At 42.6% G+C, this 27,909-nt stretch overlaps 1 protein-coding gene across 2 annotated transcripts in view; it reads right to left on the reverse strand.

Annotated features, from left to right (window-relative positions):
* Positions 1 to 817: 817 nt before the first annotated feature.
* LOC146962426 (ankyrin repeat- and BTB/POZ domain-containing protein 3-A) overlaps positions 818 to 27,909 on the reverse strand; it is a 206,860-nt gene continuing 179,768 nt past the window's right edge. Inside the window, exons 4-17 of one of the 2 annotated variants that reach the window (XM_085768685.1) lie at positions 27,087 to 27,239; positions 25,492 to 25,657; positions 21,263 to 21,352; positions 16,253 to 16,354; positions 15,171 to 15,264; positions 13,869 to 14,004; positions 11,236 to 11,468; positions 9,713 to 9,891; positions 8,259 to 8,364; positions 6,119 to 6,221; positions 5,948 to 6,029; positions 4,967 to 5,035; positions 4,751 to 4,864; positions 818 to 3,302 (exon numbers count right to left, since the gene is read on the reverse strand). In XM_085768685.1, the coding sequence (XP_085624811.1) occupies positions 3,072 to 3,302; positions 4,751 to 4,864; positions 4,967 to 5,035; positions 5,948 to 6,029; positions 6,119 to 6,221; positions 8,259 to 8,364; positions 9,713 to 9,891; positions 11,236 to 11,468; positions 13,869 to 14,004; positions 15,171 to 15,264; positions 16,253 to 16,354; positions 21,263 to 21,352; positions 25,492 to 25,657; positions 27,087 to 27,239 (1,858 nt within the window). In that variant the 3' untranslated portion in view covers positions 818 to 3,071. The remainder of the gene's footprint in view (positions 3,303 to 4,750; positions 4,865 to 4,966; positions 5,036 to 5,947; positions 6,030 to 6,118; positions 6,222 to 8,258; positions 8,365 to 9,712; positions 9,892 to 11,235; positions 11,469 to 13,868; positions 14,005 to 15,170; positions 15,265 to 16,252; positions 16,355 to 21,262; positions 21,353 to 25,491; positions 25,658 to 27,086; positions 27,240 to 27,909) is intronic. The other variant, XM_085768686.1, reaches the window with a different exon arrangement.

Genomic DNA, 27,909 nt, shown 5'->3' on the forward strand with positions numbered 1-27,909 from the left:
AAACTTCTTTTTAAAGCATCTTTTTATATAATCTTTTTCACTTTTGTAAAACAAAATAGCTGTGGAATGTAAAATAAAATATATAGTGCTATGTATGTAGGTAAGAAAATAAAGTCGTAGGATAATATCTATATTCACTTTCTGTAACTATTTACAGAACTTAAAACCAACTTCTATTTGCCTTTATGTTTCTCTTATAATATCTTTTCTATTTCTTTTTTTTTTGGCCCAAAAACAAATATTGAAGTAATTTTTCGTGTGCTACAATATTCTAAGTCGTAATATTTGTCAGTCGGATTCATGTAGGAACAAAAACCACAGACGATGAGGACGCTGCAGAGACAGAGAGGGAAGCGTCTGGTTTTGGTTTTGTTGCTGCACCAAAGACAAAAAAATGCACATTTCTGTAAATATCCACCTGTCGTTGCATCGTTACATTCATTTAAAAACAGACGTGAGTGGTGAACGCTTCCCTCCTGAACCCAGGTGTGATGTTTGTGTCTGAATGAGACGTTCATGGTCACGTGGGAAAAAAAAGAAGCAAAACAAGACAGGTATTCTTCAAATTCGCCCCCTTTTTTGATGGAGTTTAACCAACCAACAGGGGGCGTGGCTTAACAGTGTGATGTCACACTGCAGCAGGTGAACGAGTGTGGAGGGAAACACAGAGGTCTGAGTTCATTAGAGACACGGCAACAAATCAGTGAGGAAACAACACGTTCACATGACAACCAATCAAATCCTCTATACACCTGTGACCTCATCAACACATGGACACACCAACAAATGAAAATAAAAACTCACTTTTTGTATAAAATCATCTAAATTTGTGTTTGCGTTTGGATTTATTTGAGATTTTACATCCTTTTTTAAATCAATAGTGAGGTTTTTGTTTCTGGAGTTTGGCTTTAATGTGAAGATTTAACGACTGATAAAGGATCATGGAGGTTTAAACTAAATCCTCAGTGTTATAGAGCATAACAACACGCTGTTCTTGCAGTTTAATTGAATCAGCATCGTCTGGTGGTGAAGCCTGAATCAGAGTTATTGTTGCTGAGATTAAGAATAAAACCTGACGCCATGGTTGTTGAATTCATGTTAATTCGAAACAGAATCAAAACTTAGATTCTTTTAAATTTCAGGTTTAAATTTCTGGCACCAAACATGATAATATCTCTGTCATCAGATGTTAGTATCAAGTTGAAATCCTACTCAGTTAAATTCTTTTATTATTTCCAGAAGACGTTAAATGTTTCACACTGATGATTAAACCAGGAGAGTTTGGGTCTTGGCTTTAACTGTGGTCAAGGTTATACTTTAATTTAGCAATACATTGAGGAAAATCTGCAAAAATGTATGTTTATGTTGGTCGTTTATCTGCTGTTGACTTTTAGTTTTAACTTTTTTTTGTGTTTCATGTTTCTGGTGTTTCCATTCAGGTGTTTTCCTAAAAACAGTTACCGTAATCTCTGTGTCTCTAATGAACCCAGTGTCGTTGGCATTGATCGACTCGGCCGACAGTGACGTCTGTGATCGATGATCGATTGGAATGCATCGGAAATAGGGAATAAAAAATAAAAATTAAAAAAACAATGTGAAGGAACTTCCTTCGATTTGGACTTTATATCTAGGAACAATCAACACCCTGCTCAGTCCTACCGACCTACACACACACAAACACACACATACACACACACATACAGCACACCTACGGCGAGACGGAGGGGTCATATACGAAACAGATTAAACATGCAACTTTTGCATAAACAGAGACAGTAACAGCAGGAACAAACTGTTCAGGGAGCACATTCAATGAGACTGTTGTCGTCAGCCAAGCGCGTGTAGGAGAATACTGTACATCAGGTTTTTTTTAAAAAAAGGAAAAGAAAACGGGAAAAAGAAAAAAAGAAGAAACGACCAGCACGATGACTTTTTCAGGACGTATTTACACTTTTGCTTTAAATATCTTTAAGAGAAATTCCCTGCCAGTCAAAATCCATCATCCACCCCGGTCCGGCTCAGTCCAGTCTGTTGTCTGTTGTTTTGCAGTAGATACAAAGTTAATAAGCAGCGTTTTCCCCCGTTTACTCGAGAAGAAGTAAGCTCTGCATAAAAAGCAATATCAGGGCAGCTCAGTTTGAGGAGGTGTCATGCAGAAAAAAAAAGAAAAAGAAAAAAAAAAGAAAAACAGACAGTGTTCGTGGAGTTATCACAAGTTAATTTCCCAGTTGGACATCCTGTGTTTCAAGCGTACGTCAGCATAGATTTCACTGAGTGGGCCGAGTCAGCGCTGCGGCGTCTGTGGCCACGGTGGAAGTTCCTGTGATCAGTTTGGCCTCTGCACACAGTCGATATTTCATCATCATCATCATCATAATAATAATAAACACAGTGAAACGTGTCCAACATACAAGTGACACAATGAAACGTAAAAGAAGTTCAAACAAGTCCGCCTTCAAACCTGTCTGCTGGCTTTGCTACGAGTCACTTGTATTGGTTGTATAGTAGGATTATATTCATGTTTTGGCATGAGTGAAACCTTCTTCTGCTGCTGCTGCTGCTGCTGCTGCTCCCGTACAGTGGTGTTATTGTAAACCTCAAAAAGTCTCATATCAGAGGCGATGATGAGAAAAAGCTGCTTTTTATTGAGTTAAAATCTACTTTCTAACCTTTTTAAGCAAGAAAAAGGTGTACAGTGTTGTATTTCATGCACGTCTTCTTCTATATGAAATACCATAGAAAGTTTCATAGTCATGGTCAGACTGCAGTGACACTCACTGCCGGGGGGGGGGTCAGGGTTACTGTTACTGTTCTTGTTGTTGTTGGAGTCGATGTGATGATGGAAGGAGTTCGAGAACTTTCCGTTCTGTTTCCGTCACGTTTCGCCAACATGAAGCCTCCTCTGGGCAGAGTTAAAGGGAAATCCCTGACGTAAAAACTCCTCTTCAGCAGTTGTGAGTGGGTGGGTGGGTGGGTGGATGTAGGGGGGCTGGGCGGTGTTACGTGGATGCTGCGGCTTGGAATCGGAGCGCTCCGGACTGGGACTGGGAACTGGGATTGGGAAGTGGGCGTCACACCACGGAGCCCTTGGAGGTGGAGAGGTGGATGGAGTGGATGCGCGTGGCCAGAGTTTTCTCCAGGTCCAGGAGGATGTCGGAGCAGATGCCCGGGCTGGACGCGGGGCTCTCGGCGGGAGGGGGCTCGTACAGGAGCTGCTTGAAGCCGTCGAGCTCGATCAGCAGCACCATGTTCTTCAGGAAGTAGCCCTCGATGAAAGCTGTGAGCTCCGAGGCCCCGAGGAACTACAGAAATAAAGAAAAGACAGTTTCTTAAAGTTTTTGTTTTGTTATTGTAAAAACTGCAGTGTTGTTTTGGTCCACTGGGGGGCGACACAGTGAGACATTTTCATATCTTCACTCGGTCGTTTTAATGAAAACTAGCAAAGAAAACGTCATAATCTGATCATTTTCTAACAGAAAGTCAAATAAAAGGTAAATTATTTGCAATTATTAATGATCCAATACGTCTTATTATCCACTGGCCCTGTTGTAACTTTAATTTCTATGTCATTTGTGGGTTTTTTTGTGTTGTAGGTCATTCTCACAAGTCAATATTGCATTTTTCTCAGTTACTTTTCTGTAATTTTTCCAAATCGCTACAGATTTATTCCAAAAACGTTCAAGGTTTCACTGTTGTCGTAAAAATTTAAATTGTAAAAATTTTTAATTTGTGGTTTGGCCACTTGGGGCAGCGAAAAGCTAAAACAACAACAAAAACAATGTCTAATAAGAAGAATACTTACTTAACGAATTCAGAATTATGTAAATATAATAAAAAAGTAAAAATAGAGATATAATATAGCCACTCATATTAAAACTATACTCTACAGGATGTATAGATAGTAAATATTAACAAGCAATTTACAATGAATTATGTAAGAATATCCTGTATTAACTTGTCCATCATAACTCTGTCCACTTGTTGAATTAAATTTTGAGCTCAGTTTTTGGTCTCATCTGGCTCTAAAGCTGCTAGATTTTCCTTCTCTGGCCTCAAAACCAACATCTTGAATATTAAACTGCAATTAAAGTGAAATAATTTATTTGAGCAGAACGTGAAACTGAAGCAGCTCAGGGTGAAACGAGGCCAAAACAGAGAGAGACACTCGGTGAAAAGGACAGCTCTCCTCCACAAAACCAGACATTTACTGAGTTTAAAGAAGGAACAACAACAAGGACCACAGGGTTCAACAATCTCACATCTGATGCACAGAGAGACGAAGAGGAAAAGGTTTGGAGGTCGATGAGTCAGGTGAAGCTCTCAGAGAGCTGCGTTCGACCTAACAGCTGAAACAGTGAGGCATCTGATACTCCTCCATTTACAGCTGTTTCATCACAACTGATAATAAAGTGTTTTTTATCAATATCTAATATAGAATACAATACAATACATATCTATTAATATAGCGCATTTAAAAATACAACCCAAGTTGTCCAAAGTGCTGTACAATAAAAACATACAAGCAAAAACTAGTAACAATAAAACTAAATGGGATACAGGTAATGTACAGTTAAACAATAAAACAAAAGTGAAAACATATAAAACCAAACTAAAATGCCATGGAAAAGAGATGAGTTTTTAAAAGAGACTTAAAGTGCTTGAGTGTTTGTGCAGTCCTAATATGTAGAGGTAATATAACATCTCTGTGAGTGTTTTATTTCGTTTTAAACAAACAACTCGTTCTTCTCACCTTGGCGTGTTTGTAGAGGTCCACGCAGGTTTCCGTGGTGATGTTCTTGGAGCAGATGATCTCACAGTGTCTCTGAAGGGCCTCTAGCTGGAAGAATTTGGCTGCAGACAGGAGCTGGAAGCAGCAGGAAGGAACAGCAGAGCCACACAGACTGAGACGCAGCTCTGAGGATTAGAAAACACTGACAGCAGCTCTGCCTCCAACTCTCTGACTTACCTCCATGACTTCAGTGTTGCGTATGTGCAAAGACTCGGTGCCTCCACAGTACAGATACTGCATGACCAGCTGGAACACAGAGCACAACAACAACCTCCTGTTTATATAGAATAATGTGCATTTAAAATCTATTTTTAGTGCATTTTTACTGTTGTTGACTAGTTTCTAAGTGTTTTTTATCCACATTTTTCTTTAACAGAATGAAAGATTTCAGTTATAGGAAGAAATTTGACTTTTAATGACCTCTAAGGGATTTTTTTTGTTACAGTGCTCTATTTAAAGTATACAGTAAAAAAAACAACAAAAAAGATTACATAACCCTCCTATATTGAAAAAAATTAATTTATACTCTGTCAATAGTAATAAAGAATACATACACAGTTGATATTTACAAACCATTTACCATGGTTTATGTACAGAGTATGCCTTGTTTGCTCATCCACCAGGTAATGTTTTTCGGTAAAGGTAAAGGATTTGATTTTTATAGTGAAAACTGAAAGTTAGATTAAGTTTATTCCAAGTTTGAGGTAAGAACATGTGTTTAGAATAATAAAAACATTGTAAATAAGTCACTAATATTGACAAATAAAAGGTTAAAAGTCCCATAAGCTGCTGCTTCCTGTGCTGAAACTATTAATCACTTAATTAAATAGCTATAAATGCTTTTCTATGATATAACATACAGTGTATATACAGTCTAAAACAGTTATTAGAAGAGCCAGGTAGATATCTATATACACCTGTTGCTCATTTAACACTTTACAGAATAAACAAAGTTCATTTTTCAATTATAAAACATCCAACACAGTCCTGTCCACAATCCTCCAGAAAGAAATTCATTATTATTCATCGCTATCAGGATGTTATTGTTCGCTGCAGACTGAACTGACTCTGAATCAGCCAAAGATCTTGATCTGTTTGTGTTTTATTTCCTCCCAGGACTTAATTAGCGGAGAAAAGGAACCAGAGTGAAGCTCTTACGTGGAATATGTTGTACTTGACGTGACTGATCTCGATACAGGTGTTTTCTGCTGCCGGTCGGTTTTGCAGCAGCGACTTGAACCTGGACGACAGAGCAGGAAGTCAGATACAGTTTTTATTTCATTACACACACACACACACACACAAACAGACTGAAGATGATGAACAAACCTGGCCGACGCTGTGAACAGCAGAACTTTATGTGCATAAAAGGGTTTCCCCTCCACCAGGAAGGTGACGTCGGACATCTCCTTGTTGTTCAGGAAGTGAGGATCTGAGGGGAGTAAACATGACGAGAGAGTTGAATGAAGAACAGACGGACGATGACGCATCGCTCCTCGCGTCGACGTGGCCGTTAATTACCCTGATTAATCCGATCCATCACTCACATCTTCAAAATACAACTCAGAGTGTTTGTAAGTGGCAGCTGGTTGGGACCGAGTCCTGCTGCTTCAGGTGCAGCCTCGAGCGCCGGGACAAATTAATTATCTGCCAAAGATTTTTAACGTATTAATCGTCCTCACTCACACACACAACAAATGAAATGTCAGTTTATTTTCCTCCTGTGGATAAACCGACACTAGGTGGTGCTGCAGCACAGTCTCTCCACCTCGCTGCCTCCTCCTCCTCCTCCTCCTCCTCTAATTAAACACAACATCAGAAAAAAAAGGGAAACGTAGAAACGACTGTGACCTCCCAAACTTCAAAGGCTCTTTAATACCAGATTATAAAGTGATCAAACACATCATTAGTGACGCGTGGACACATGGATCAGATCAGAAGTGTTCGGTTCAGATCTGTGTAATGAACTCTGCGTGAGGAGAAAATGTCAGACATGTTTATTTCTTAATGTTTGAGCTTCCTCTCCTCTGATTGGCTCGCAGACCTGTTGCTACCAAGCTAAATCAAAGCTATAACTCCCCGATGAACCACACAGACCAGAGAGCTGAGACGACCCACTGCTGCTTTATTGATGGTTCCCAGTAAGAGACTCAGCCCAGAGCTGTGGGAAATAGATACCAGAGGTGTGAGAAATACAACTCAAACCTTATTTCTTCACCTGAGCCTCAAATTCGCTCTGAAACTTTTACTTTTCATACTTTTTATTGGCAAGCATTGATGTCTCACTGATTTAATGCTTTCACAGGGTTCCCACTCTTTTCTTGAAATCATTTTCCAGGACATTTTCAGCTGCCACGGTCTGACAGACATGTTTTAATAAGTTATTAAGTGTTCTTTTCGACAGACCTTATTTTGCAGATGATTTTTTTCTATGTTTATTCCTCTCTCACCCCCAGAAATCTGATTTAAAGATATGTACTACCCTCATGCATGGTCCAGTACTGGTGACACAGTAGCTCTAGTTTTCTTGCTATAGGAACTTCTTTGGAAAATAAATCCTTAGCAGGGTCTGAAAAAGTCAAATAGAGCTCTGGTAGATCATTTTCAAGGGCAACTCAAGCTTTTCCAGGACATTTGACTTTTTATTTCCTATTTTCCGTGTGTTTTCCATGACTGGACAATTAGTAAACAATTTTCCTGGTTTTCCAGGATGTGTGGGAAGCCTGTCTATGTACTTATTTTATTCTAATGGTTTAATTTGTTAATTTTATTATTATTCAATCATTTTTCATTATGTTTTATGTATTTTTCCATTTAATTTTTATGATTTCAATATGTTACATTCATGTGAAGCTCTTTGTTGTGCTACATTTGGAGTATCTATAAAGTTGGTATGATTGAAGCTAACAAATTACAGCTAAAAGCAGCTTTTCTCAGCTCAGTGTGAATTCGATGGAAAGAGAACATCAACTGACAAAGAAGCTGGATATGACAGTAATTATGAAGTTTATTATTGTTAGAGCTCCAGTGTGAATAGATGTACAACAACACTGAGATGGTTTTTAGTTCTTAAAACTACAAATATATCTTCTTATGGATCAAAACTTCTGATTAAATAAAGTAAAAAATGTTAAAAATGGATGTTTCGAAGAGCAGAGTGATGTTTTACAAAACTGACTCAACTCCCGTAGAGTTTATATAAAAGCTTTAAAAGTTTCTGCAGAGAGATCAGAGACGGAGTAAAAGAAAACAGGAGCATGTTTCCTCATATTAAATCACTTTGATTGACATGTGACCTCTGACCTCACCAAAGTAGGAGACAAATCCGCCACCCGACTAAAAAACAACACGCCTCCTGTGGTTTTTTCCCCTCTGACTCGCCCTGCTGTCGCTCCCTCGTCACTCGGCTTCCTTTAACGCAGGAAGCGCTTGGTGGGAACTATTTTTAAACCGTCTCTTCTTCTCTTACCTAAGCGCGAGGTCTGTTTCTTCTTGATCTCCGTCAGCTTGGGGATGGGGAAGGGCCCGTAGCACTGGGTGAAGATAACCGACAGCTGCTGGCTTATCACTTCGTTCTGTGAGCGAGGACACAAACGTTACACAGATTACAGCTCCGCCGCGGCCTCTGTGTGTTTCCCATCAGCTATTCAGGACAAATATTTTATGCAAATGTATGATAACGAGCTCTGTAATGCAACTAAATAGATGCAAATATGAGAATTAATGTCGCCCCTGCACACCAGCACAGGACAGTTTGTGTTCTCGGCTTCATTTTATGTTTTTGTTTACGTGCATGTGTGTGAAGAACAGGGATGTCACGATTACTTGTTTTCACAATTAACCGCAGCATTAAACGGCACAATTAATTTGCAAAGATTCCTAAATACTTATCGGCAGATCAGAGCAACTCACACTGAACGAAAACAAAGTTACACAAGAACTGAGTGTGTAACTTTGTTTTCGTTCTGTATGAGATGCAGGACAGCGACGTGCCCGAGTGGTGAAGTTTGGCAGAAGGAGACTTATTCCCTCCAAACAAATGCATTACGTCAACGACGGCTCGCCATCCTGTAAAAGTATGCTGCAAAGAAGCTACAGGAGGAAATATATCTAATATGTATCACCACCTGTGGGAAACCCACCTGATTGTGTACGCCGAAGTAATTACATAATCCCTATAGTTTTAGCCGTAGGTTTGTTACCTTTAATTGTCGGTGCAAGCTATTTTTAGAACGGCGGAGCAGAGCCGCGAGCTGCTCAGAGCTACACTATGGAGGCTCATGGTTATTTCTTGGTTTCCCTCATCAAACTCATCAAATACACAATCCAACAACTCCAAGATGCTCTCGTGAACAAGTTGTGACCTGCACATTCACCACGCTATGAGATAATAACAGAACGTTACCAGACAGAGTTGTTTCAGAGGGAAATACAGAGACTGCGTGCTGAAAAACTGCCCCGACGAGAACGCGCGTTAGCGGTTTTGCATGAATTTACCTCTAAAACAACTCTGTCTGGTAATGTTCTGTTATTATCTCATAGCGTGATAATATGATGAGGGAAATCCCATTAGCCTCTGTAGCGTAGTTCTGAGCAGCTCGCGGCTCTGCTCCGCCATTCTAAAAATAGCTTGCACCAACAATTAAAGGTAACGAACCTACTGCTATGACTCATGGGCCAATTTGCCAAAATGTTGAACTATCCCTTTAAAGATTTCAAACATTTCCCAATGGGGGATTAATAATGTGTATATAATTAGTATTACATTTTGACTATATTTGATTTTACACATTCATAGTGTTGTGAAATTAATCAATGCATAATAACCGTGATAATCGTAATACCGTGATTATTCCTCTTATAATAATCGTACCATGAAAATCTATAATCGTGACATCCCTAGTGAAGAAGCGGCCGGCTGACCTTGCTGGTGCGGAGGATCTGGAACATGAGCGGCAGCCCGTGTGTGATCAGCTCCTCCGTGTACTCGTCCTCCTGGATGCAGCTGAAGTCCTTGAGCAGACCCTGGATCAGCGGGCGGCGGTGCTGCATGAAGCAGGTGCGCAGGGACTCGAGCCAGGTGTGCAGCGTCCACGGAACGCCTGGGAACACCAACAAACACACACACACACACAGACATATAGAGTAAATACACACAAGCAGCGGAGGAGGAGGAAGTGCGACGTCAGGGAGGCCAGAGAGTCGACCATGTTTCCATCACTTTTTTTTTAATGGCGTTAGTGCGAGTTTGAAGGGCGACTGCACGGTGAGAGCTGGATTAGTGGAAAAGTCGGAGGCTCCGGTGGGAATAAAAAAAGAAAAAAGAAAGAAGAAAGCACTTTAGTATAATTAAAGAACGTCCTGTTAGAAGAATGATCAGCAACAATATGATGAACAGTGAGTGATGAGTGCGTGAAATCAACATAAATCATGGCGTGACGGAAGGAGCTTTGTGTTTCAACGGCGCGGCTGAAATTATTAGATGATTAACCGAGTGGAAAATTCACTGATGGTCATTTATCAGCCAAACACTTTTCTCATTTTCAGCCTCTCACTTTGGAGGATTTGCTGCTTTTTGATGTTTAATATCATCGTGAATTTGTTATCTTTGAGTTTCAGACGGCCGGACGAACAAAGGCGTCACCTCGGGCTCAGCCGGGAAGTTTTTCACTATTTTCAGACGCAAAATTTAAAAGTTGAGATTAAAAGTGTGTAAATTGCAAACAGACTTTGTTATAATCCTGTGAAACCACAGCCTGTTGCTTTTACACTTTGTTATTATGATATAATGTGTTGATTATTGAGCTTACAGAGCATGGAGGCTAACTGTTTCCATTCGTTTCCAGTCTTTGTGCTTAGCTAAGCTAACTAGCTGCAAAAAGTAGCTTCATTTTTATCCTACAGACACCAAAGTGGTGTCAACCCTCTGGATTTACTTTTGCCAAGAGAGTTAAACGTTTCAAATGTCAAACTATTCATCTGAAGTGATCAGAAAAGTGGGAAATTGACCATCTACACTTTGCGGCTGCTGAAGAAACAGCTCGACCTCGTGTTGAGATTTGTTTTGTCACGTTAGAATTAATCAATCCATCTCAACAGCCGCACCAGGTCTCGTGCCCGATGAAGTGGACGACGTCGAGCTGACAGCTGACGATCGCCGCTCGAGGACACGAGGTTTCATAACCGTGTTCACACCTCTTGGCCCGGGCTATTATCGCCTCGGATATAAAAAAGTCCCGCTTGTGAGACGGTTTCATGGTTGGATGGGTGGCGGTGATTTGCTGAGGGTGTGTGTGTGTGTGTGTGTGTGTGTATGTACAGGACAGCACAGGACTGGACAGGACGGGACAGGACAGGCACAGCATGAGCACAGCTCCAGGACAGCTGGAGGCAGCACAGAGCGAGGCAGCATGTGTGCCAGTGAAGCATGTATTAGTAAATCTGACCTAAGCTGCGGATGTCTATGGTGATGTCCACATGGCCGTGCTCTGCGCTATGGTACATGGCCTCTCTCAGGGCTCTCAGTTTGGCCTTTCCTGTTCGCAGCGTCCCTCCGCTGTTGGCCTGCAGAGCCAACCTCTTCTCCCCGGGGTCGGAGCCCTCGGCCAGGATCTCCTCCAGGGACAGGACGTCCCCCTTCTCCTTCTCCGACTGGGACAGGAGCCTCCGAAACACATTCCTGGAGGAAGGAGAGGGAGAAGATAAAGACACAGAGGGAGATTAAAGGCAAAGCAGAGCGATAAGACCGAATGACAGATGGTTTTATGGTCGGGGCGAGAGGTAAAAAAAAAAAAAAAAGGGAAGAGAGAGAGGCCTGGGGTCAGCTGGGAAGTGAACGATCAGAGACTGGAAATGTGAGTTAAAGAGGAACTATAAAGGATTTTTACCTTAACCATGCTACTTTTTTTTTTACCTAAAGTGATAGTTCAGCTTTTTTGAAGTGCGGTTGTATGAAGTGCAATTGACCATTAAGTATAATATCTGCAGTAGAAAGGTCTCTGCTCCCCCACACTGAGAAACACCGGCACATCTTGCTGCACCGAGACACAGTCAGGGAGTACACTGTTGTGAATGAGGGACAATTAATCAGCGTATTTTCGCCACCTACGAGAAATCGCATCTCAAAATAATACACCAGTTGAAGAGTACGATCTAAAGTAAAAATGTACAATGCATCAAAAGTTTTTTTTCATCTGGAACTCTTTTTCCGACCTACTGATGCATTGCAAATGTTTTACTTTATATCGTACTGGCCATTTGTACCTCATGCAAACCCACTTCAAAAAAGCTGAACTATCCCTTTAATTAAACAGCTTTGGAGTAATTGATGGTTAAATCAATGAGTAACTAGTTCCAGGGAGAATGGAGACTCTCTGCCTTCCACCTAGCGTCTCTTGACTGAAAAACAACCTTGTAAGATCAGAGCCTCCGACCCGGTGTCCCAGCTCTCGTCTCTGCGGCACCACCACACAAACGTAACGCACCCCGTAACCCATAATCTCTTGTTTATGACAGATTAAACTACACAAATATACGCGTTGTAACATCGTATATGATATATATTACGTTATCTACCGCTCTATTGATTGATTTCTCGCCAGCTTCGTTGTAGACAAATGCACATGGCCGAGAGGAGGGTTAGCAAGACAGAGGAAAAGCAACCAGACCTGCATAGTTCCCCTTAAACATAATAAAACTGAACCTGGTGTCATGATATAGTCATGATATACAAGCTATACAAGCTGATCGTCTCCTCTTAGTTTTTATCTGCAAATTCATCAGAGCTGCCTGAAACATCGGAGTGACGCGGCAGGAACAGATGGACGCCTATGACCACAATAGACTTCATCTGTTTACATTAACATATACAGTGTGATGGCAACGTGGAGACGCATCGCTGCACCATCTGCTCCAGTCGGGAGGCGTCTTCTCTATCTCTGAAGTGATTCCAGCATGTTAGCTAACAAGATAAAGTGATATAACATGTAAAGAAAACAAGTCTGGGAGAGTTTGAGGATTTATTTCTTCCACTTTCAGTGGAGGTGAGACAAATTTCTGAATTTAAAACTCTGAATTTTCAGGTTTAAAGTCACAAATTTATGACAAAACAAACCTGGATGTTCTCTGAAGTCACAAATTTGCAATTTCACTCAAAAATTTGAAAAATTGTGTTTTATTTTGGTCAAGGAAATAAACAGACAGATGTCATTCATTTGCATTTTGCCTGCAGTGAAGAAACTTGTTATTTTAGTCCAGATCCACCACATCGTTACAGCAGCTGCGCTCTTCCAAGTGTAGACGCAGGTTCCCCTCATGAATTAAAAAACAAACTAACAAACACAACTTTGGGAGTTTTTCTAAGAATTTCGTGACTTTATAATGCCAGAGAATATCTTTTTAAATTTGAAATTTCTAAAATTTTAGATTCAGAAATTAACCCCTTCTCTTCCAGCTCTCTACATCGATCCTATACTGTAACACTTGGCTGTGGAGCTAAATCTTCCTGCCAACTGCCAAACTTCTGAAAGAGGAACTTAAAAGAGATCAGTGTCGTGTTTTTTCACCTTTTTGTCATTGAGTCTGAGCAGATTGATGTCAGACCTTCTCCCCACCTCCTCCTCCTCCTTCCCTTTCCTTCCTCCTGCTGCCGTTTGAACCTTGCTCACGACGCGCTGCAGCACGATCATCATGCTATAATTGATTGTCTTAATAATGCTGCATTGTGTTGTTGGCTTGCGCCTCCACTCTACTTCCTAACAGCTCTCTCTCTCTCTCTGCCCTGAATGTTAATGGGCTTTATCTTCCTCGGCTGCAGGGAAATGATGTCAAACCGGAGCCATAAGTGCCTGTGAGCACTGCGGCGCTTATCGTCGCCGCCTGTCCGACGGGGGAGAGGCAGATATCTGCCGCTCACGAGCTGCAGGGTTTGGTGAGAGGAGGCAGAATGACCGGGGACACAGTGTGTAAATGGATCAACACCGGGGTAATAGATATACGTGTGTGTGTGTGTGTGTGTGTGTGTGTGTGTGTGTGTGTGTGTGTGTGTGTGTGTGTGTGTGTGTGTGATGGCCTGTGTTACCTGTGGCCGTGAGATGCTGCCAGGCTGAATGAGTTCATGTCTCCCAGCGGAGCCGAGGAGATGCCGTTTCGACACATGGTCCCGATCATGGGGTCGGCCCCTCGCTCCAACAGCAAACTCACCAGCTCAAAGTTACCTGGCCGACGGAAACAAGTAAATAAAGGGTGAATACACTCAAATAAAACTGTGGTGGAGAAAAACAGAAGTCAGTGAAGTTTTTTTTTCTTGCTGGTCTGAACTTGAACTTATTTCTGTGGTAAATAATGGATTTTTTAAAAACTTTCCTGCATTTCTAGAAACTTTGAGGAGATTTTAGATATAGTACATGACATCAGCCAGTAAAATATGATGCATTTTGATCATGATATACAAAGAATTCAGGAAACCAGGTGATGGGAAACACAAAATAACAAAATATAACTCATCAAATTCACTCATTTCCACCTCGTAGCTCTGAATGAAACGGCTTGATAGCAGCAGCGAGAATAAATTAAAACTAAAGAAAACTAAAAGTGAAGATCTCATGAATATTAATGGTGCTGTAAGTACAAATAAGATGTTAGGTGACACACTTTTGTCTCGCCGCTTTATTTAATCTGAGTGAAGTTAATGTCACGAGTGAAGAAAATGAGCCTGAAAACCTGAATTAAACGATTCTGTGCTTGGAAAGTTTCTTCTCACTCTTTTTTTTGTGCTGCTCATTAACACAATTACCTCTGGGATTGTGCTCTTTATTTCATCTCCATTATTTATCATTTCATGAGTAGGATGTTAATAGTGTTCATTAGCCGTGGCTGTGTGTTTTTATCTCGTTACGGCGGCAACGAGGCTGCACACACCTTCCCTAAAGTCCCAGAGTGTAACGTAAAGACTCTCCTGGTGTGTTTTATGGACATTTATATACATTTAACTCCATTGCAAATGAGTTTTTAAAAACTTTGATTGAATTTGAATTTGTTTCTGCATGTTTTGACCGACTGAATTATAAAAAAACACCTGCCGCAGGTTTTCTTTCACACACGGCTGCACAAGAAGCAAACAGACAGCAGCAGCACAAAACCCTGAGAGGCAGCGTTTAAAAATCCACTCGCCGTCCCCGAAATCCGAGATCGTAATTGAAAGTGATAAATTAATTAGATGATTAAAGCAGAGTAAGGATGCCTTCTGGTGCGCTGCGAATCAAACATGTCATGACTAATCCCTCATACGCTGCATCAGGAATAAGGAGACTCAGGTCAGACATGCACATCAGGAAGCTGTGAGTGTGTTTCTGTGTATCTGTGTGTGTGTGTGTGTGTCTACCTGCAGCAGAGGCCAGCTGAAGCGGGGTCTCCGTGTAGTTCTCCGCCCCATCCTGCAGGGCGCCCTCCACATTCGCTCTATTATCCAGCAACAACTGTGGCAGGGATGGAGGAGGAGGAGGAGGAGGAGAGGGAGGGAGGGAAGGAGGGAGGGGGGAGGAGGGAGGAGGGAGGCAGAAAACAGGCAAGGGAGAGAGGGAGTGGGGGGTTTGGGGAGGGGGGGAGATGGTGTGTTACAATCAGACTTGGCAGGAGGGAAAAGCCTCAACTGCTGGAAACCTAAAGGAGCTCATTTTGGAGCCTCGGTCCGAGCTCCGGACGTTAAACCCTCTCCTCACTCTCCTCATTATAGCTTCTGTCTGGGCCGAGTTATTGTTGGTGTCGAGCTGAGACTGGGGGGGGGGGGGTGGGTAACACTCAAAATGGCTTCTTTTTTTTTATCAAACCCTGCCAACCCCCAACCCAACCTTAAATAAAAAATAAAAAATAAAAAAAACTCTGATTGCAGTGGTGCAGATTAATAATTGAAAAATCCTGAAGGCGGCGGTGCTCATCAGGCTGTCAGCCGGTGTCAGCTCGGTGGAGTAACTTACGGCAGGAAGAAGATGTATTATATATTAAAAAACTGAACAAAACAAGTGAAATTTTTTTTTTTTGGCATCCCTGCGGCGGTGCATCAGGCTGGCTGAGGTCTGCTGCTCTGCTTCTTCGCTTTGCCTCTGGAAATTCCTTCCCTGCTGCTACACGACCAATCCCTCACATCCAGTTTATGGTAGAAAGAAACCAGGGGGACTGAGGACTGAGTGTGACTCATCTACACACAACTGAAGAGCATTCATTATTAAAAAACAAACTCAGCGTAGAGAGTTCGCCCCCTCCACTTAACAAAAAAACCCAAAAGAAATCATGACTATACAAGGTAGGATCAAGAAGGAGAAATCAAAAGGACACATTGTTATCATAATTATTATTATGAGGCACCATAATAATAATCATCATCATCATTATCATCCTCATTTTGGTGTAAAAAAGGTCAGGGCAAGGGCCACAGGTGAATGGTTACAGGTTGATAAACGTCACTACCTGCACGACAGGGACGTGTCCGTGTAACACGGCGAAAGTGAGTGGCGTCCCCTGGCGCGTTTCAGGATAAACTGAGGGGTGCTTGTTTACTGTGCTGGGCACCTGGGAAGTCATAGGTGAGGTTCAAGGGGGGAGAGAGATATATAGATACAGCCATTAACATTCACAGCTCAGGGCGGAGGAGGGGGGAGGAGGAAGAGGAGGAGGAGGAGGAGGAAGGAGGAGGAAGGAGGAGAGAGGAGGAGAGAGGAAGAGGAGGAGGAGGAGGAGGAGGAGGAGGAGCGAGAAGCAGAATGCAGGAGGAGAAGTGGAAGCGAAGGAGGGCAGGATGGCAGAGGGAGAGCTTTCCTCTTCAGGATCTGTTCTCTGTTTCTACGTCTCGTGTCCAACGGGCCCTGAACGTCACACAGTTATCGAGCGTCGGCCGTCTGACCGCACTCTGTATTATCTATCAGCCTGACTTCATTTCTAAGAGCGAATGCACTGCAAAAACTCAAAATCTTTCCAAGAATATTTGTCTTATTTCTTGTCACAATGTCTCACTTGTAGTCAAAACTAATCTCTTTCCACTTTAAATAAGACTCCACCTAAAAATTAACTTGTTTTTAGATAATTTTCACTTGTTTCAAACTAATTGAAATAAGTAGAAAAATCTGCCAGTGAAAGGAAGTTTTTTGTGTTTGTTTTTTGTGTTTGAAAAACTATCATATTTTTCTACTCATTTCAAATGAAAATAGACTTAACCTGTTAAACCTGTTCCCCCAAAAAGTCAAAAGTGTTTAAAAACAAGCTACTTTTTTATGTATAACTATGTATGTACATGTATATGTATATGTATAAATATACATATTTTAGGTATAATGAGATTTGTTTTGACTAGAAATGACATTTTGACTAGAAATAAGACAAATATTCTTGGTAAGATTTTGAGTTTTTGCAGTGTGAACCCAGAGAGAAAATCAAACACTCTCTTCAGGATCTGTTTCCTGTTTTTACGTCTCATCGTGGCCCTGAATGTGACACAGCGGCTCGGCCCTCTGACCACACTCTGTATTATCTATCGGCCTGACTCCGTCTCTGGGCAGGGTTTCATTTCAAAGAGCAAATGAACCCAGAGAGAAAATCAAACACACTCTTCAAGATCTGTTTCCTGTTTTTACGTCTCATCGTTGCCCTGAATGTGACACAGCATCGACCGGACTCAGCCAAGACCCGGGCTCGGCCCTCTGACCACACTCTGTATTATCTATCGGCCTGGCTGGGTTTCATTCAAAGAGGGAAGCAACCCAGAGAGAAAATCCAACACACTCTTCAGACACTGTTTCCTGTTTTTACGTCTCATCGTTGCCCTGAATGTGACACAGCGTTGGCCGGGCTCAGCCAAGACCTGAGCTTGGCCCTTTGACCACACTCTGTACTATCTATTGGCCTGGTTGCGTCCTCTCTGAGCAGGGTTTCATTTCAAAGAGCGAATTAACCCGGAGCGAAAATCCTACACACTCTTCAGGATCTGTTTCCTCTACATCTCATGTCCATCGTGGCCCTGAACGTGACACAGTTATCAAGCGGCGGCCCAGGCTCGGCCAAGGCTCGGTTCTCTGACCACACTCTGTATTATCTATCGGCCTGGCTGGGTTTCATTCAAAGAACTAATGAACCCAGAGAGAAAATCAAATATACTCTTCAAGATATGTTTCCTGTTTCTACGTCTCATCATGGCCCTGAACGTGACACAGTTATCAAGCGGCGGCCGGGCTCAGCCAAGACCCAGCCGTCTGACCACACTCTGTACCCTCTATCGGCCTGACTCCGTCTCTGGGCAGAGTTTCATTCAAAGAGCGAATGAACCCGGAGCGAAAATCCAACATACTCTTCAGGATCCGTTTCCTCTACGTCTCATGTCCGTCGTGGCCCTGAACGATACACAGTTATCAAGCGACGGCCCTTTGACCACACTCTGTACTATCTATCGGCCTGGCTGGGTTTGATTCAAAGATCGAATGAACCCGGAGCAAAAATCCAACACAATCTTCAAGATCTTTTTCCTGTTTCTACGTCTCATCGTGGCCCTGAACGTGACACAGTTTTATAAAGCGTCAACCGGGCTCAGCCAAGACCCGGGCTCGGCCCTTTGACCACACTCTGTAGCCTACTATCTATCGGCCTGGCTGGGTTTCATTCAAAGAGCGAATTAACCCAGGAGAAAATCAAACACACTCTTCAGGATCCGTTTCCTCTATGTCTCATGTCCATCATGGCCCTGAACGTGACACAGTTATCAAGCGGTGGCCCGGGCTCGGCCCTTTGACCACACTCTGTACTCTCTATCGGCCTGGCTCCGTCTCTGAGCAGGGTTTCATTAAAAGAGCAAATGAACCCGGAGAGAAAATCCTACACACTGACTCTTCAGGATCTGTTTCCTCTACGTCTCATGTCCGTCGTGGCCCTGAACGTGACACAGTTATCAAGCGTTATCAACCCTAACCCTCGGCCCTCTGACCACACTCTCTATCGGCCTGGCTTCGGCCTCTCTGAGCTTCTGGGTTTCATTTCAAAGAGTTGAATGAACCCAGAGAGAAAATCCAACACATCCAGCGCAGGCAGAGGCGACCGGGCGGCGCTGCTGACTCATGAACAAAGCGGCGGCAAAAAGAGTCAAATTAAAGAGGCGTGCAGTTAGATGCCGTCCCCAGATTTCCAAAGTGGCTTTATCACAGAGTGAATTACGGAGCGGATTTCTAAACGTCGCCTGGAGGAGCTCGTTTTCAAACGCATCTTTGATATAATGTCACGTTTCGTTCCGGCTCCGACGCTAAACAACAGCGGGACCGTTGGTGTTTGTGTCTTCACTGCTGATGAATTATTAATTAGTTCATAACATCAGTCAGTTTCTGCACAAACACTTCAAATCTAAAGACTCTGGAGCGGCGTCTCAACAAAACACTAAATAGTGATAATCAAGGCGACATCTGCCTTTTCTTTATTTAAAGGCTCAGAGGGTTTTTTGTTTTCGGTTCAGGCTGTTTATTTTGAAGGAGCTGCAGAGGCAGAAATAACTCACAAGAGAGGAAAATCTGTGAAGAATAAACACACTGAGACTGACTTTATTTATCCCGCTAACCACGTCGTGACCAAAACCAGGACGTTTTGTCTGAGAAAACAAACCCAACTCCATTTGTTTTCATTGTTTTTGGGCTGATAAATTATTAAATGAAGTCATTAGATTAGACACCTCAGCCAGAAGAATGAGCTCTGCCTGTTCTGTGTATATTGAGTCTGGACTGGAGCTGAAAATAGTTTCTGATGAATTCATTTATTTCCTCCAGTTCGTGTTATGTTTGCTAATAAGAAACAGTTTCCCAACAACAGACTGGACTGAAACTAGTCTCATGTTTGTTTGTTTGATGGTAACAAGCAGGATTAACCCTTTAATTGCCAGCTAACATGTACCAATCGGCCTTGAGATTGAAGCAGGTGATATGGGTTTTACTGTTTTACTGTGGGATCTGTTTAAGAAGCTCTGAATCATTAATGATTAAATATGAAACTTAAAGGGATAGTTCAGCATTTTGGCAAATTGGCCCATTGCTATAATCCCTGTAGTTTTAGGAGTAGGTTCGTTACCTTTAATTTGGTGGAAGCTCTAATTTGTTTTAGAGGTAAATGCAGAGACTACTTGCAGAAAAACTGCCCCCGAGGGGAGCGTGCATCAGCAGTTTTGCATGAATTTACCTCTAAAACAACTCTGTCTGGTAACGTTGTGTTATTATCTCATAGCGTGGTGAATGTGCAGGTCACAATTTGTCCACCAGAGCGTTTTGGAGTCGTTGGATTGTGTATTTGATGAGTTTGATGAGGGAAACCAAGAAATCCCATGAGCCTCCGTAGTGTAGCTCTGAGCAGCTTGTGGCTCTGCTCCGCCGTTCTAAAAATAGCTTGCACCGACAATTAAAGGTAATGAACCTACTGCTAAGACTATAGGGATTATGGCAATGGGCCAATTTGCCAAAATGTTGAACTATCCCTTTAATCTGTAGTTTGAATTATTTTCCACAGCTTCGCGGCTTCACTCAGTCAAAAAACAGAAGATCAATGTGTTTAATATTATATCTGATCAGTGCAAAAACATCTCTATCACCAGACTCCCATTAGAGAAACATAAAGAAAAAAAATATATGTATCATTATTATGTGGATGATCCGTCCTCCTTGTTTCTGCATAAACTCAGGTAACACTTTGGTTTCGAGTCAACACACCTGCACTAAACACAAACACTGAACCACGGGGGTCAACAGTGAGGTCAGTGAGGGGGAGGAGCCTTTCTATTCTGGCATCTTCTGTTTGCCAACTGAGACTGAAGCAGAAACACACACGCACACACACATACACTTACAGTACACACAAGCAACACAGAGCGGCTCCACTGTTACTGCTCTGACTTGACCACAAAAGGCGGTGAGGTTCATGCTTCACGTACAGTCTGCAGGAGCGCGTTACATAAGTGCACACACGCGTCGCGCGCACGGAAAACAACAGCGATGCATTATTGATGCGTAAGAGTAAAGGAAACAGCTGCTGTGGATGTGGAGGAGGGAGTATCACAGGATTCTTTTTTTTTTTTTTTTTAATTTTCATTATTATTCTCCATCGGCGCCGTCGTTGTTACCGTGCCAACAATGATCCTCGTTTGTCGCTTATCAGTGCACTTGATGTAACGAGCTGCTGCCAGGAGAACAGAGAGCATGCCGAGCGCAGGTGAGACGATGGAGACAGAGAGGAGGAAGGAGGGAGGAGGCAGGGGAGGAAGGAAGGAAGGAAGGAAGGGAGGAAGTAAAGGAAGGTAGGAAGAGGAGGAGGAGGAGGGGGGGTTGACACAAAGCTGGTTCATTGTTTTCACTTCACAACAACAACAACAAGAGCAACAACAACAACAAATGTAAATGAACATATTGGACAAATATGTACGAAAAAATGTGGAAGAGACGTTGAGCTGTGACGAGCGACACTGACCTCGCTGTTGATGTCGGCTCCGGCGTCCAGCAGCATCTGGACCATGGCCTCGTCGCCGCGGACGCACGCGTACATGAGCGGGGTCATCCCCTGCAGGAGGGGGGAGGACGGAGGAGGAGGAGGAGGAGGAGGGAGGAGGATTTGTGTGAAAAGGTGCTGCATTCAGGTGCATCAGATAAAAATAAATGGTAACACTTTATTTGACGCCTATCTCTATAACACATTATAACCATACTTATAATGAGTTATAATGCAGTTATAGCACTGTATAACTAGAGTTACAAACACTCATAAATGATCATAATGCTTTTTAAAAATAATCATAACACACTATAAAGCATTTTATCATGACTTATAAGGTCAGGTATTATAATACGAATACTTCACCTTATAAGCCATTATAAAATGCTCTGTGATGAGTTGATATGATAAGATGAGTGTTTATAATGATAATGCATGTTTATAAGCCAGTTATAACACATTATAACTATATTTATAATGCATTATTGACGTGAGTTACTAAGAATTATAACGTATTATAACTTTATTTATTATTTTTTATTTAACCTTTATTTAACCAGGCAGAATCATTAAGAACTAATGAGTTCTTAACTAACTCATTATAAGTATGGTTATAATGCATTATAGAGATAGGTCAAATAAAGTGTTAACCAAATAAATAAATACAAGAAGCACAGAAATGCTTCTTAAACAATCTGATGTTCAAAAGTGCTCAAATGAAATCTACTCGTGCAGACTGAGCAGGTTCACTGCAGCGTGTATTTACTGCTCTCTCTCTCTCTCGCTCTCTCCATCTCCAGCCTGAAGCAGGAGGCTCAGACTCTCAGTGAAGGCTGTTTTGTGCAGTGTGGAATTGACTCGGCCTTGTGAAGGAGCTGCTTGTCAGAGATAGTTAGACAGGAGGGTCTGTGGGACGCCCGTCACCCTGCCACTCACCTTCACAATAAAAGCTCCGGCTGAGCCCCGTCCCTCATGTTCCTGCTCCCTCTACCAGCCACTCACACAGAAAGTGAGAAGCCAGTGGGATAAAAAGACTTCCTCTGCTTTCTGTCAGTGAATGTAGCTCGTATTATATTACATTTAATTAAGAGAAAGGAACCACTTGTGTGTCGGTAACAAAAGAAGCACAGTATGTATTTATCTGCAGCTTTAACAGGGTTTTCCACTGTTGTGTAAAAATATGCAACTAAAAACGGTCTCTGTGCCAAAAACACAAATATATCTGGAAATATCCAGATTGGGTTCTTGAAAAAATATTAATAACTTGTAACTATGTTGTTGTCTTGATTCAGTCCAGATTTCTTCATATAAGGGATCACAGTTTGAAATATTTGAGCAACAACATCTCCAGATTCTTGGGTATTTTTGCCCAGTGTGTGATTTCTCTGTTCTGCACTTGAGCTCCAGCTGAGAAAAGGATTCATCCCCCAAAAACAAAACCCAGCGTCTCATCTGTCTGGAGAGTGAGGTGCACTTAAAAAATAAAAAAAGCACCAATGTCAAATCTCTAACTCCTACAACTCTCCAAAACTTCATCTCTGCAGCAGCAGCAGATACTAATGTGCGACCTCGGTTTATTTGGTCAAGGTGACAAACGGAGATCGAGGTTTAATGTGAGAAGGTCTGAGGTCTGGAGCTTCTCTCGGCTCTGAGCGGCCTCCACTTTTCCTCCCACAGCCCAAACACATTTAGGCTTCTGCTGGATTGTAAACTCTTAACCCGCCCCCCCTCCTCGCTGTTTAAGTGGTGTGAATGTGAGGGCAGCTCTAGCTCTGTGACAGACTGCAGCCTAATGGACTGTTGTTGGACTTCCACTGTTTTTGGAGAAAAACTAAAACCCATGAGAGACTGTGCAGGTTTAGTTACTTAGAATTATTGATTACAAATCTCCAAAAGCCACATAAATAGGCAGGTAAACTAAATATACAACAACCAGCTGTCCGCACATAAACAAAATCTACTTTCACTGCAGTTTTTACAGCCTCAGACTTTCATCTTGTTCTGTGATCGTCTATTAAAAGTCCTGTTTTCTGCCCATGAGAAGCGAAAACACATCATTTCTTTACAAACACCCATGAAACTGTGTTGTTAAGGCTCATTCTTTGGTGTTTTCTAACTATACCACGATAAATGTGAACATGCATTTCTGTGCCATCAGCAAAGCCCCTGAAGAGACCATTAGCCGTTCCTATAGGGCGCTCGCCAGCAGCTGTGCTCATTACTTCAGCAGGAAACCCAACGTTGAACACAGAGAGCCTGCGTGGTCCCCGAAGCCTCTCTTTATGTAATGTTCTTTAAATCACCACTGAAGTGCCACATGTGCAAGATATAAGTTCTCCAATCAGCTCTGTGCATAATGACTGCACTTATAGAAAAACTCTGTGTTCCTACAGAACGTATAATTCCTTCTTGTCGATCAGAGGCAGTTACTCAGTCACAAGACATCTCAAAATAACTGAGTAGATGGACTGAGACCCCCTCATGTTAAATCTTATATCTCTACAGGCCACCATATGCACCCAGCGCTCTCTGGAGCCCGGCGAGCCCACACACATTATGCTCCGAGCTGCACGGCGTGGTGAAATCACAAAAGAAGTTCAGTGTAAACGAAGCAGCAGGTTCGTCCATATTTATCAGACGTTTTTTAAAGTGTTTCTGGACGAGCTTCCATAAAGCAGACTTCAATCATGCGGCTGATCGGAGCAGTAATGTTCAGCGCCGAGGCCTTTTACGACCGGCTCGTAACACAACGCGGCACTTCATGTTTAAGACTTCACGTCCCTTTGTGGTGATTCATCCTTAAACATTTCCTGGATCCACTTAATCAGCAGACGGCTAACAGGCCGATAGATGACGGACCCCGACGGCGACGACGACGATCAGCATCATCCCCACGATCTCAGCCGACGGATGATGACAGACAGCAGAAAGCAGATTTCACTTTATTGCTCCTAACAGTCCTTTGCACCACTTAGCTGCTTTTTTTTTCTTTTTTCTTTTTTTTTTTTTACAAGGGAATAAAAATAAAAAAAGGCTGGATGTCACCATGGCTTCATATTTATGTGAGGAGTGAGGAGGGAAAGTGTCAGTCGGTACAATTTGCTGCAAATACTAAAAGCCAAACTCCGGCCTGTTCCAGTCAAATGATCTGAGTGGATGTGGCATAAATCAAGCTGCTAAAAGTCAGCGAGGAAAAAGAAACTTTGCACAAACACAGATCCTTTTTTTTTTTTTTAAAGGAGTATCTGAGTGGAAACCTGCTAAAAGTTTCTTAATTGAACTTAACCAGGCACAGCTTTCTGACCATGGAAAATCAGATCGCGCTATTAGCTTCCACTTAGGGTGAGGAACAACCAATATTTCCATTGACGGAGGAATTTAGAAAATTCCCAAATGGCATTAAACACTTGGATGCAGCAGGGCGGAGATATCGACCCGACGGTTTCAAAGCAAAGCCCATCAAAGCTGCGTCCAGGAAAAGTGCTGCTGCATCCGGAGGTCCAGCTTTCCTTTGTTAGGTTTTTGGATAAACAGCAGAGCTACAATCCAGAGGTAGAACATATCTGAATTTGAATTTATAAGAGTTTCAGAGCAGATTTCATCATCAGTGGATTAAATTACCCATCAGACCACAATCATAACCCAAAATAAGACCTTTTTGCTCCAAATATTAAACCTCATAAACTGAAATCTGTTATTTTTCATCCTGTGGTCTCTCTCTGAGCTGCTCCTGTGTGCTTTTCATTATCCTTCAGACGCGGTCCGGAGTGAAAATTGACTCAGGGATGAAGGTCCAACCTTTACGATAAGATTGTGATGACCTACAGATCGGTGCAAGCGGGATAAAAAGCACTTATAGAGCTGTGAGTGTTTCCAGTAGCAGCACGGTGACCTCAATAATTGTGAGGTGGAGAAAAGGCTCAGACAGGTGAGAGCGGAGCGGAGCGGCCCCCTCCCCTATTCGCTGAAAACACCCATTTGTTGCAGCCGGAGTGAAATGTTTCCTGTAAATAATGTGAAATTTGAAAAGTTGCATCATGGGAGAAGAGTGTCACACATTGCATTACTCATATAGAGCCGCCTGTGCTCAGTGTGAGAGAACTGGGACGGGTTGCCAGGTTATGCTTGCTAGAAAGCCACCATTCACTGTGCAAGGTGCAATGTGATGCTGTGTGTGTGTTTGTGTGTGTGTGTGTGTAGTGCCGGACCTGTTCGCTCATGCTGTTGATGCCGTCGGGCCCCAGCAGGTTCACGGCCTGCTTGACCAGGTCCGTCCGTCCGCAGTTGAGCATCCTGAAGCCCAGATCCTGCAGGAACTTGGCCTCCGTGGAGGCGGCGTCCAGTTTCCTGGTGGCACAGAAACAATCCTCCGCTCTGCAGACGGAATAAACAGATCCATTACTGTGATTAAGTGGGAGCTTATCTCAGAAATGGATTTTGCGATCAGCGGATATACGTCTCTGCTTGCTGCACGGCGGAGGAAACAGAAAGCGACTGCCACTCTGCTTTTCACAATTTAAACTCTATCTATGCTATCGAGGCAAAAAAATGAATAGTTTACTTCACGAACTGTTTGCACACAGCCTATAGTAGACTCATGTTTGCATTCGTGAACGTATCATTTTCCTGTCCGTGCTTCTGGATGGATCTCTACTTTCCCTTATTTCCTAAAGTAGCTTTTCTCCAGGTAAGGCTTCTGCTGCCTGTGACTCATTATTACTCATTCATGTCTCCTGGAAAAACCTCTTTATCCACGCTGCGAACAGCTGTCACTGCTCAACTTTCCCCGGGGTCACGGAGGAACCTCTTCATGATGTTTGTCCAATGTCTTGTTAGTTATGTTCTGAATTTAATTTGTTTTCTTTTTAATTTATTTTTGGCAGTGAGAGTGGAGAGAGAGTGGAGAGAGTGGAGAGAGTGGAGAGAGAGATAGAGAGTAGAAAGGCAGAAGAGAGGGAGGGGAGGACATGCAGCGAAGGTACTGGGCTGAATTTAAATGGAGGATACTGTGGCAACAGCTCAGCCTTAAAGGTCCCATATATAAAGATGTAGTGTGTAGTTTTCTGTGTGTAGTGTGAGTATAAAGCAGCTCTAGGTTCTGTATTAATACTGTGAAAGTATCAAAGCCTCAGTCCACAGAGAAATGCACACAGCCTGTATTCAGAAACTGAGCCTTAAAACCAGCCGTCAGGACTTCCTGTCACTTTGTGATGTCACAACAAAGCCCCGCCCACCTGGACCCAAACATCCACCCAACACTTGCATTATTTGGTTTCTCTGAGTGTTTTATTCAGAAATCTGCTCTATTTTTTAAAATTATATTTCATTCAGAAGACAGTCAACCAATTAGAAGAGAAGCTCAGAGCCTCCTCTCTTCTGATTGGCTGACACCGACCTGTTGTTACTAGAGCTCCAGAGAGAAGCTGAGAAAACTACACTCCTCTAATGGATCAACATTTCAAAATAAAACACAGGAGAAGCGTTAAACATGCAACATTGTGTTAGATTTCTTGCTTTTATAAGACATATGTTGTGATTATTTCTAGAGTGTGCACATCATAACTTTCCTGAAGATGTGCAGAGTTGGACTTTTATGAAACCTCAGAGCTGAGATAATGGGCTCAGGGCGAGACAACACTCCCTGTACCAACACGATCTGGCTGATCCTCTCACTCTCCTGCAGCACAGGTGTCATAAATGGGGTTTTAAACCAAAGAACGACTCCCCATAGTCACAGCTTTCTAACTACAGCAGCTGGCTCACGGCCCGGCCTACACCTATTACATTAAATCATTATTCTTACTTTATTTGTCGAGGTTCACAGTCCACGCCGGGGAGCAGCAGCCTGGCCGCCTGCCTCACGTCGTCGCTGTCCACGGAGAAGCTTCGTCGATGCTCGGTGTGGGCGACCGCCACCCGGATCCACTCCATCAGCGGCGGCAGCACCAGGAACGGCCTAAATTAAAAAATCAAATGTTTGGTGTCAGATCAGGTGAAAGACATCCCAAGGTTTTTTTTCCTCAGGTAAGAATCTGTTTCATAACGCTTGATGTTGCTCTCTTCACCTCTCGAATAAAAATCGCTTAATATACACTCTGGTCCGACATCGATAGCCACAAACTTTCTAATTAAAGATGCCCTTTCAGATAACTCAACAGACAGCTACACCACATCAGCATTCATAATTTAGGGCTCAGACAGTGCAGAGCAGAAAGAGATCTAGATGCTGAAACCTCCCTAAATGCTGTTATTACCTCCTTTAATCAAAATCAGTAATGGGTCTTGGCTGGATGACATGTTCATATTTCATCATTTCTTTCTAGGACTTGTGTGTGTGTGTGTGGGTGTGAGTATGTGAGTGGGTGTGTGTCTGCCTATCCAACAGAGGACCTTCCCATCATTACACACCTAACAACACACTGCACTGAGCCAACAGGGGACAATTTTTGCAGGTCCACCGCTGGTCATGCCTTATAAACTGCTGTAATTACGACTAAAAGCCTCTGATGAATTGATTTTAAATTTAGCCTGCAGGTGTCTGAGCGCTACAAAGCTCAGGAGGTTGTGTGTGTGTGTGTGTGTGTGTGGGCTTCACACTCTTGACCTCTTTTTTTTTAAAATCATTA

This window comes from Trachurus japonicus, chromosome 23, assembly GCF_045865225.1.
Source record: "Trachurus japonicus isolate A0001 chromosome 23, Traja_1.0".
NCBI lineage: Eukaryota > Metazoa > Chordata > Actinopteri > Carangiformes > Carangidae > Trachurus > Trachurus japonicus.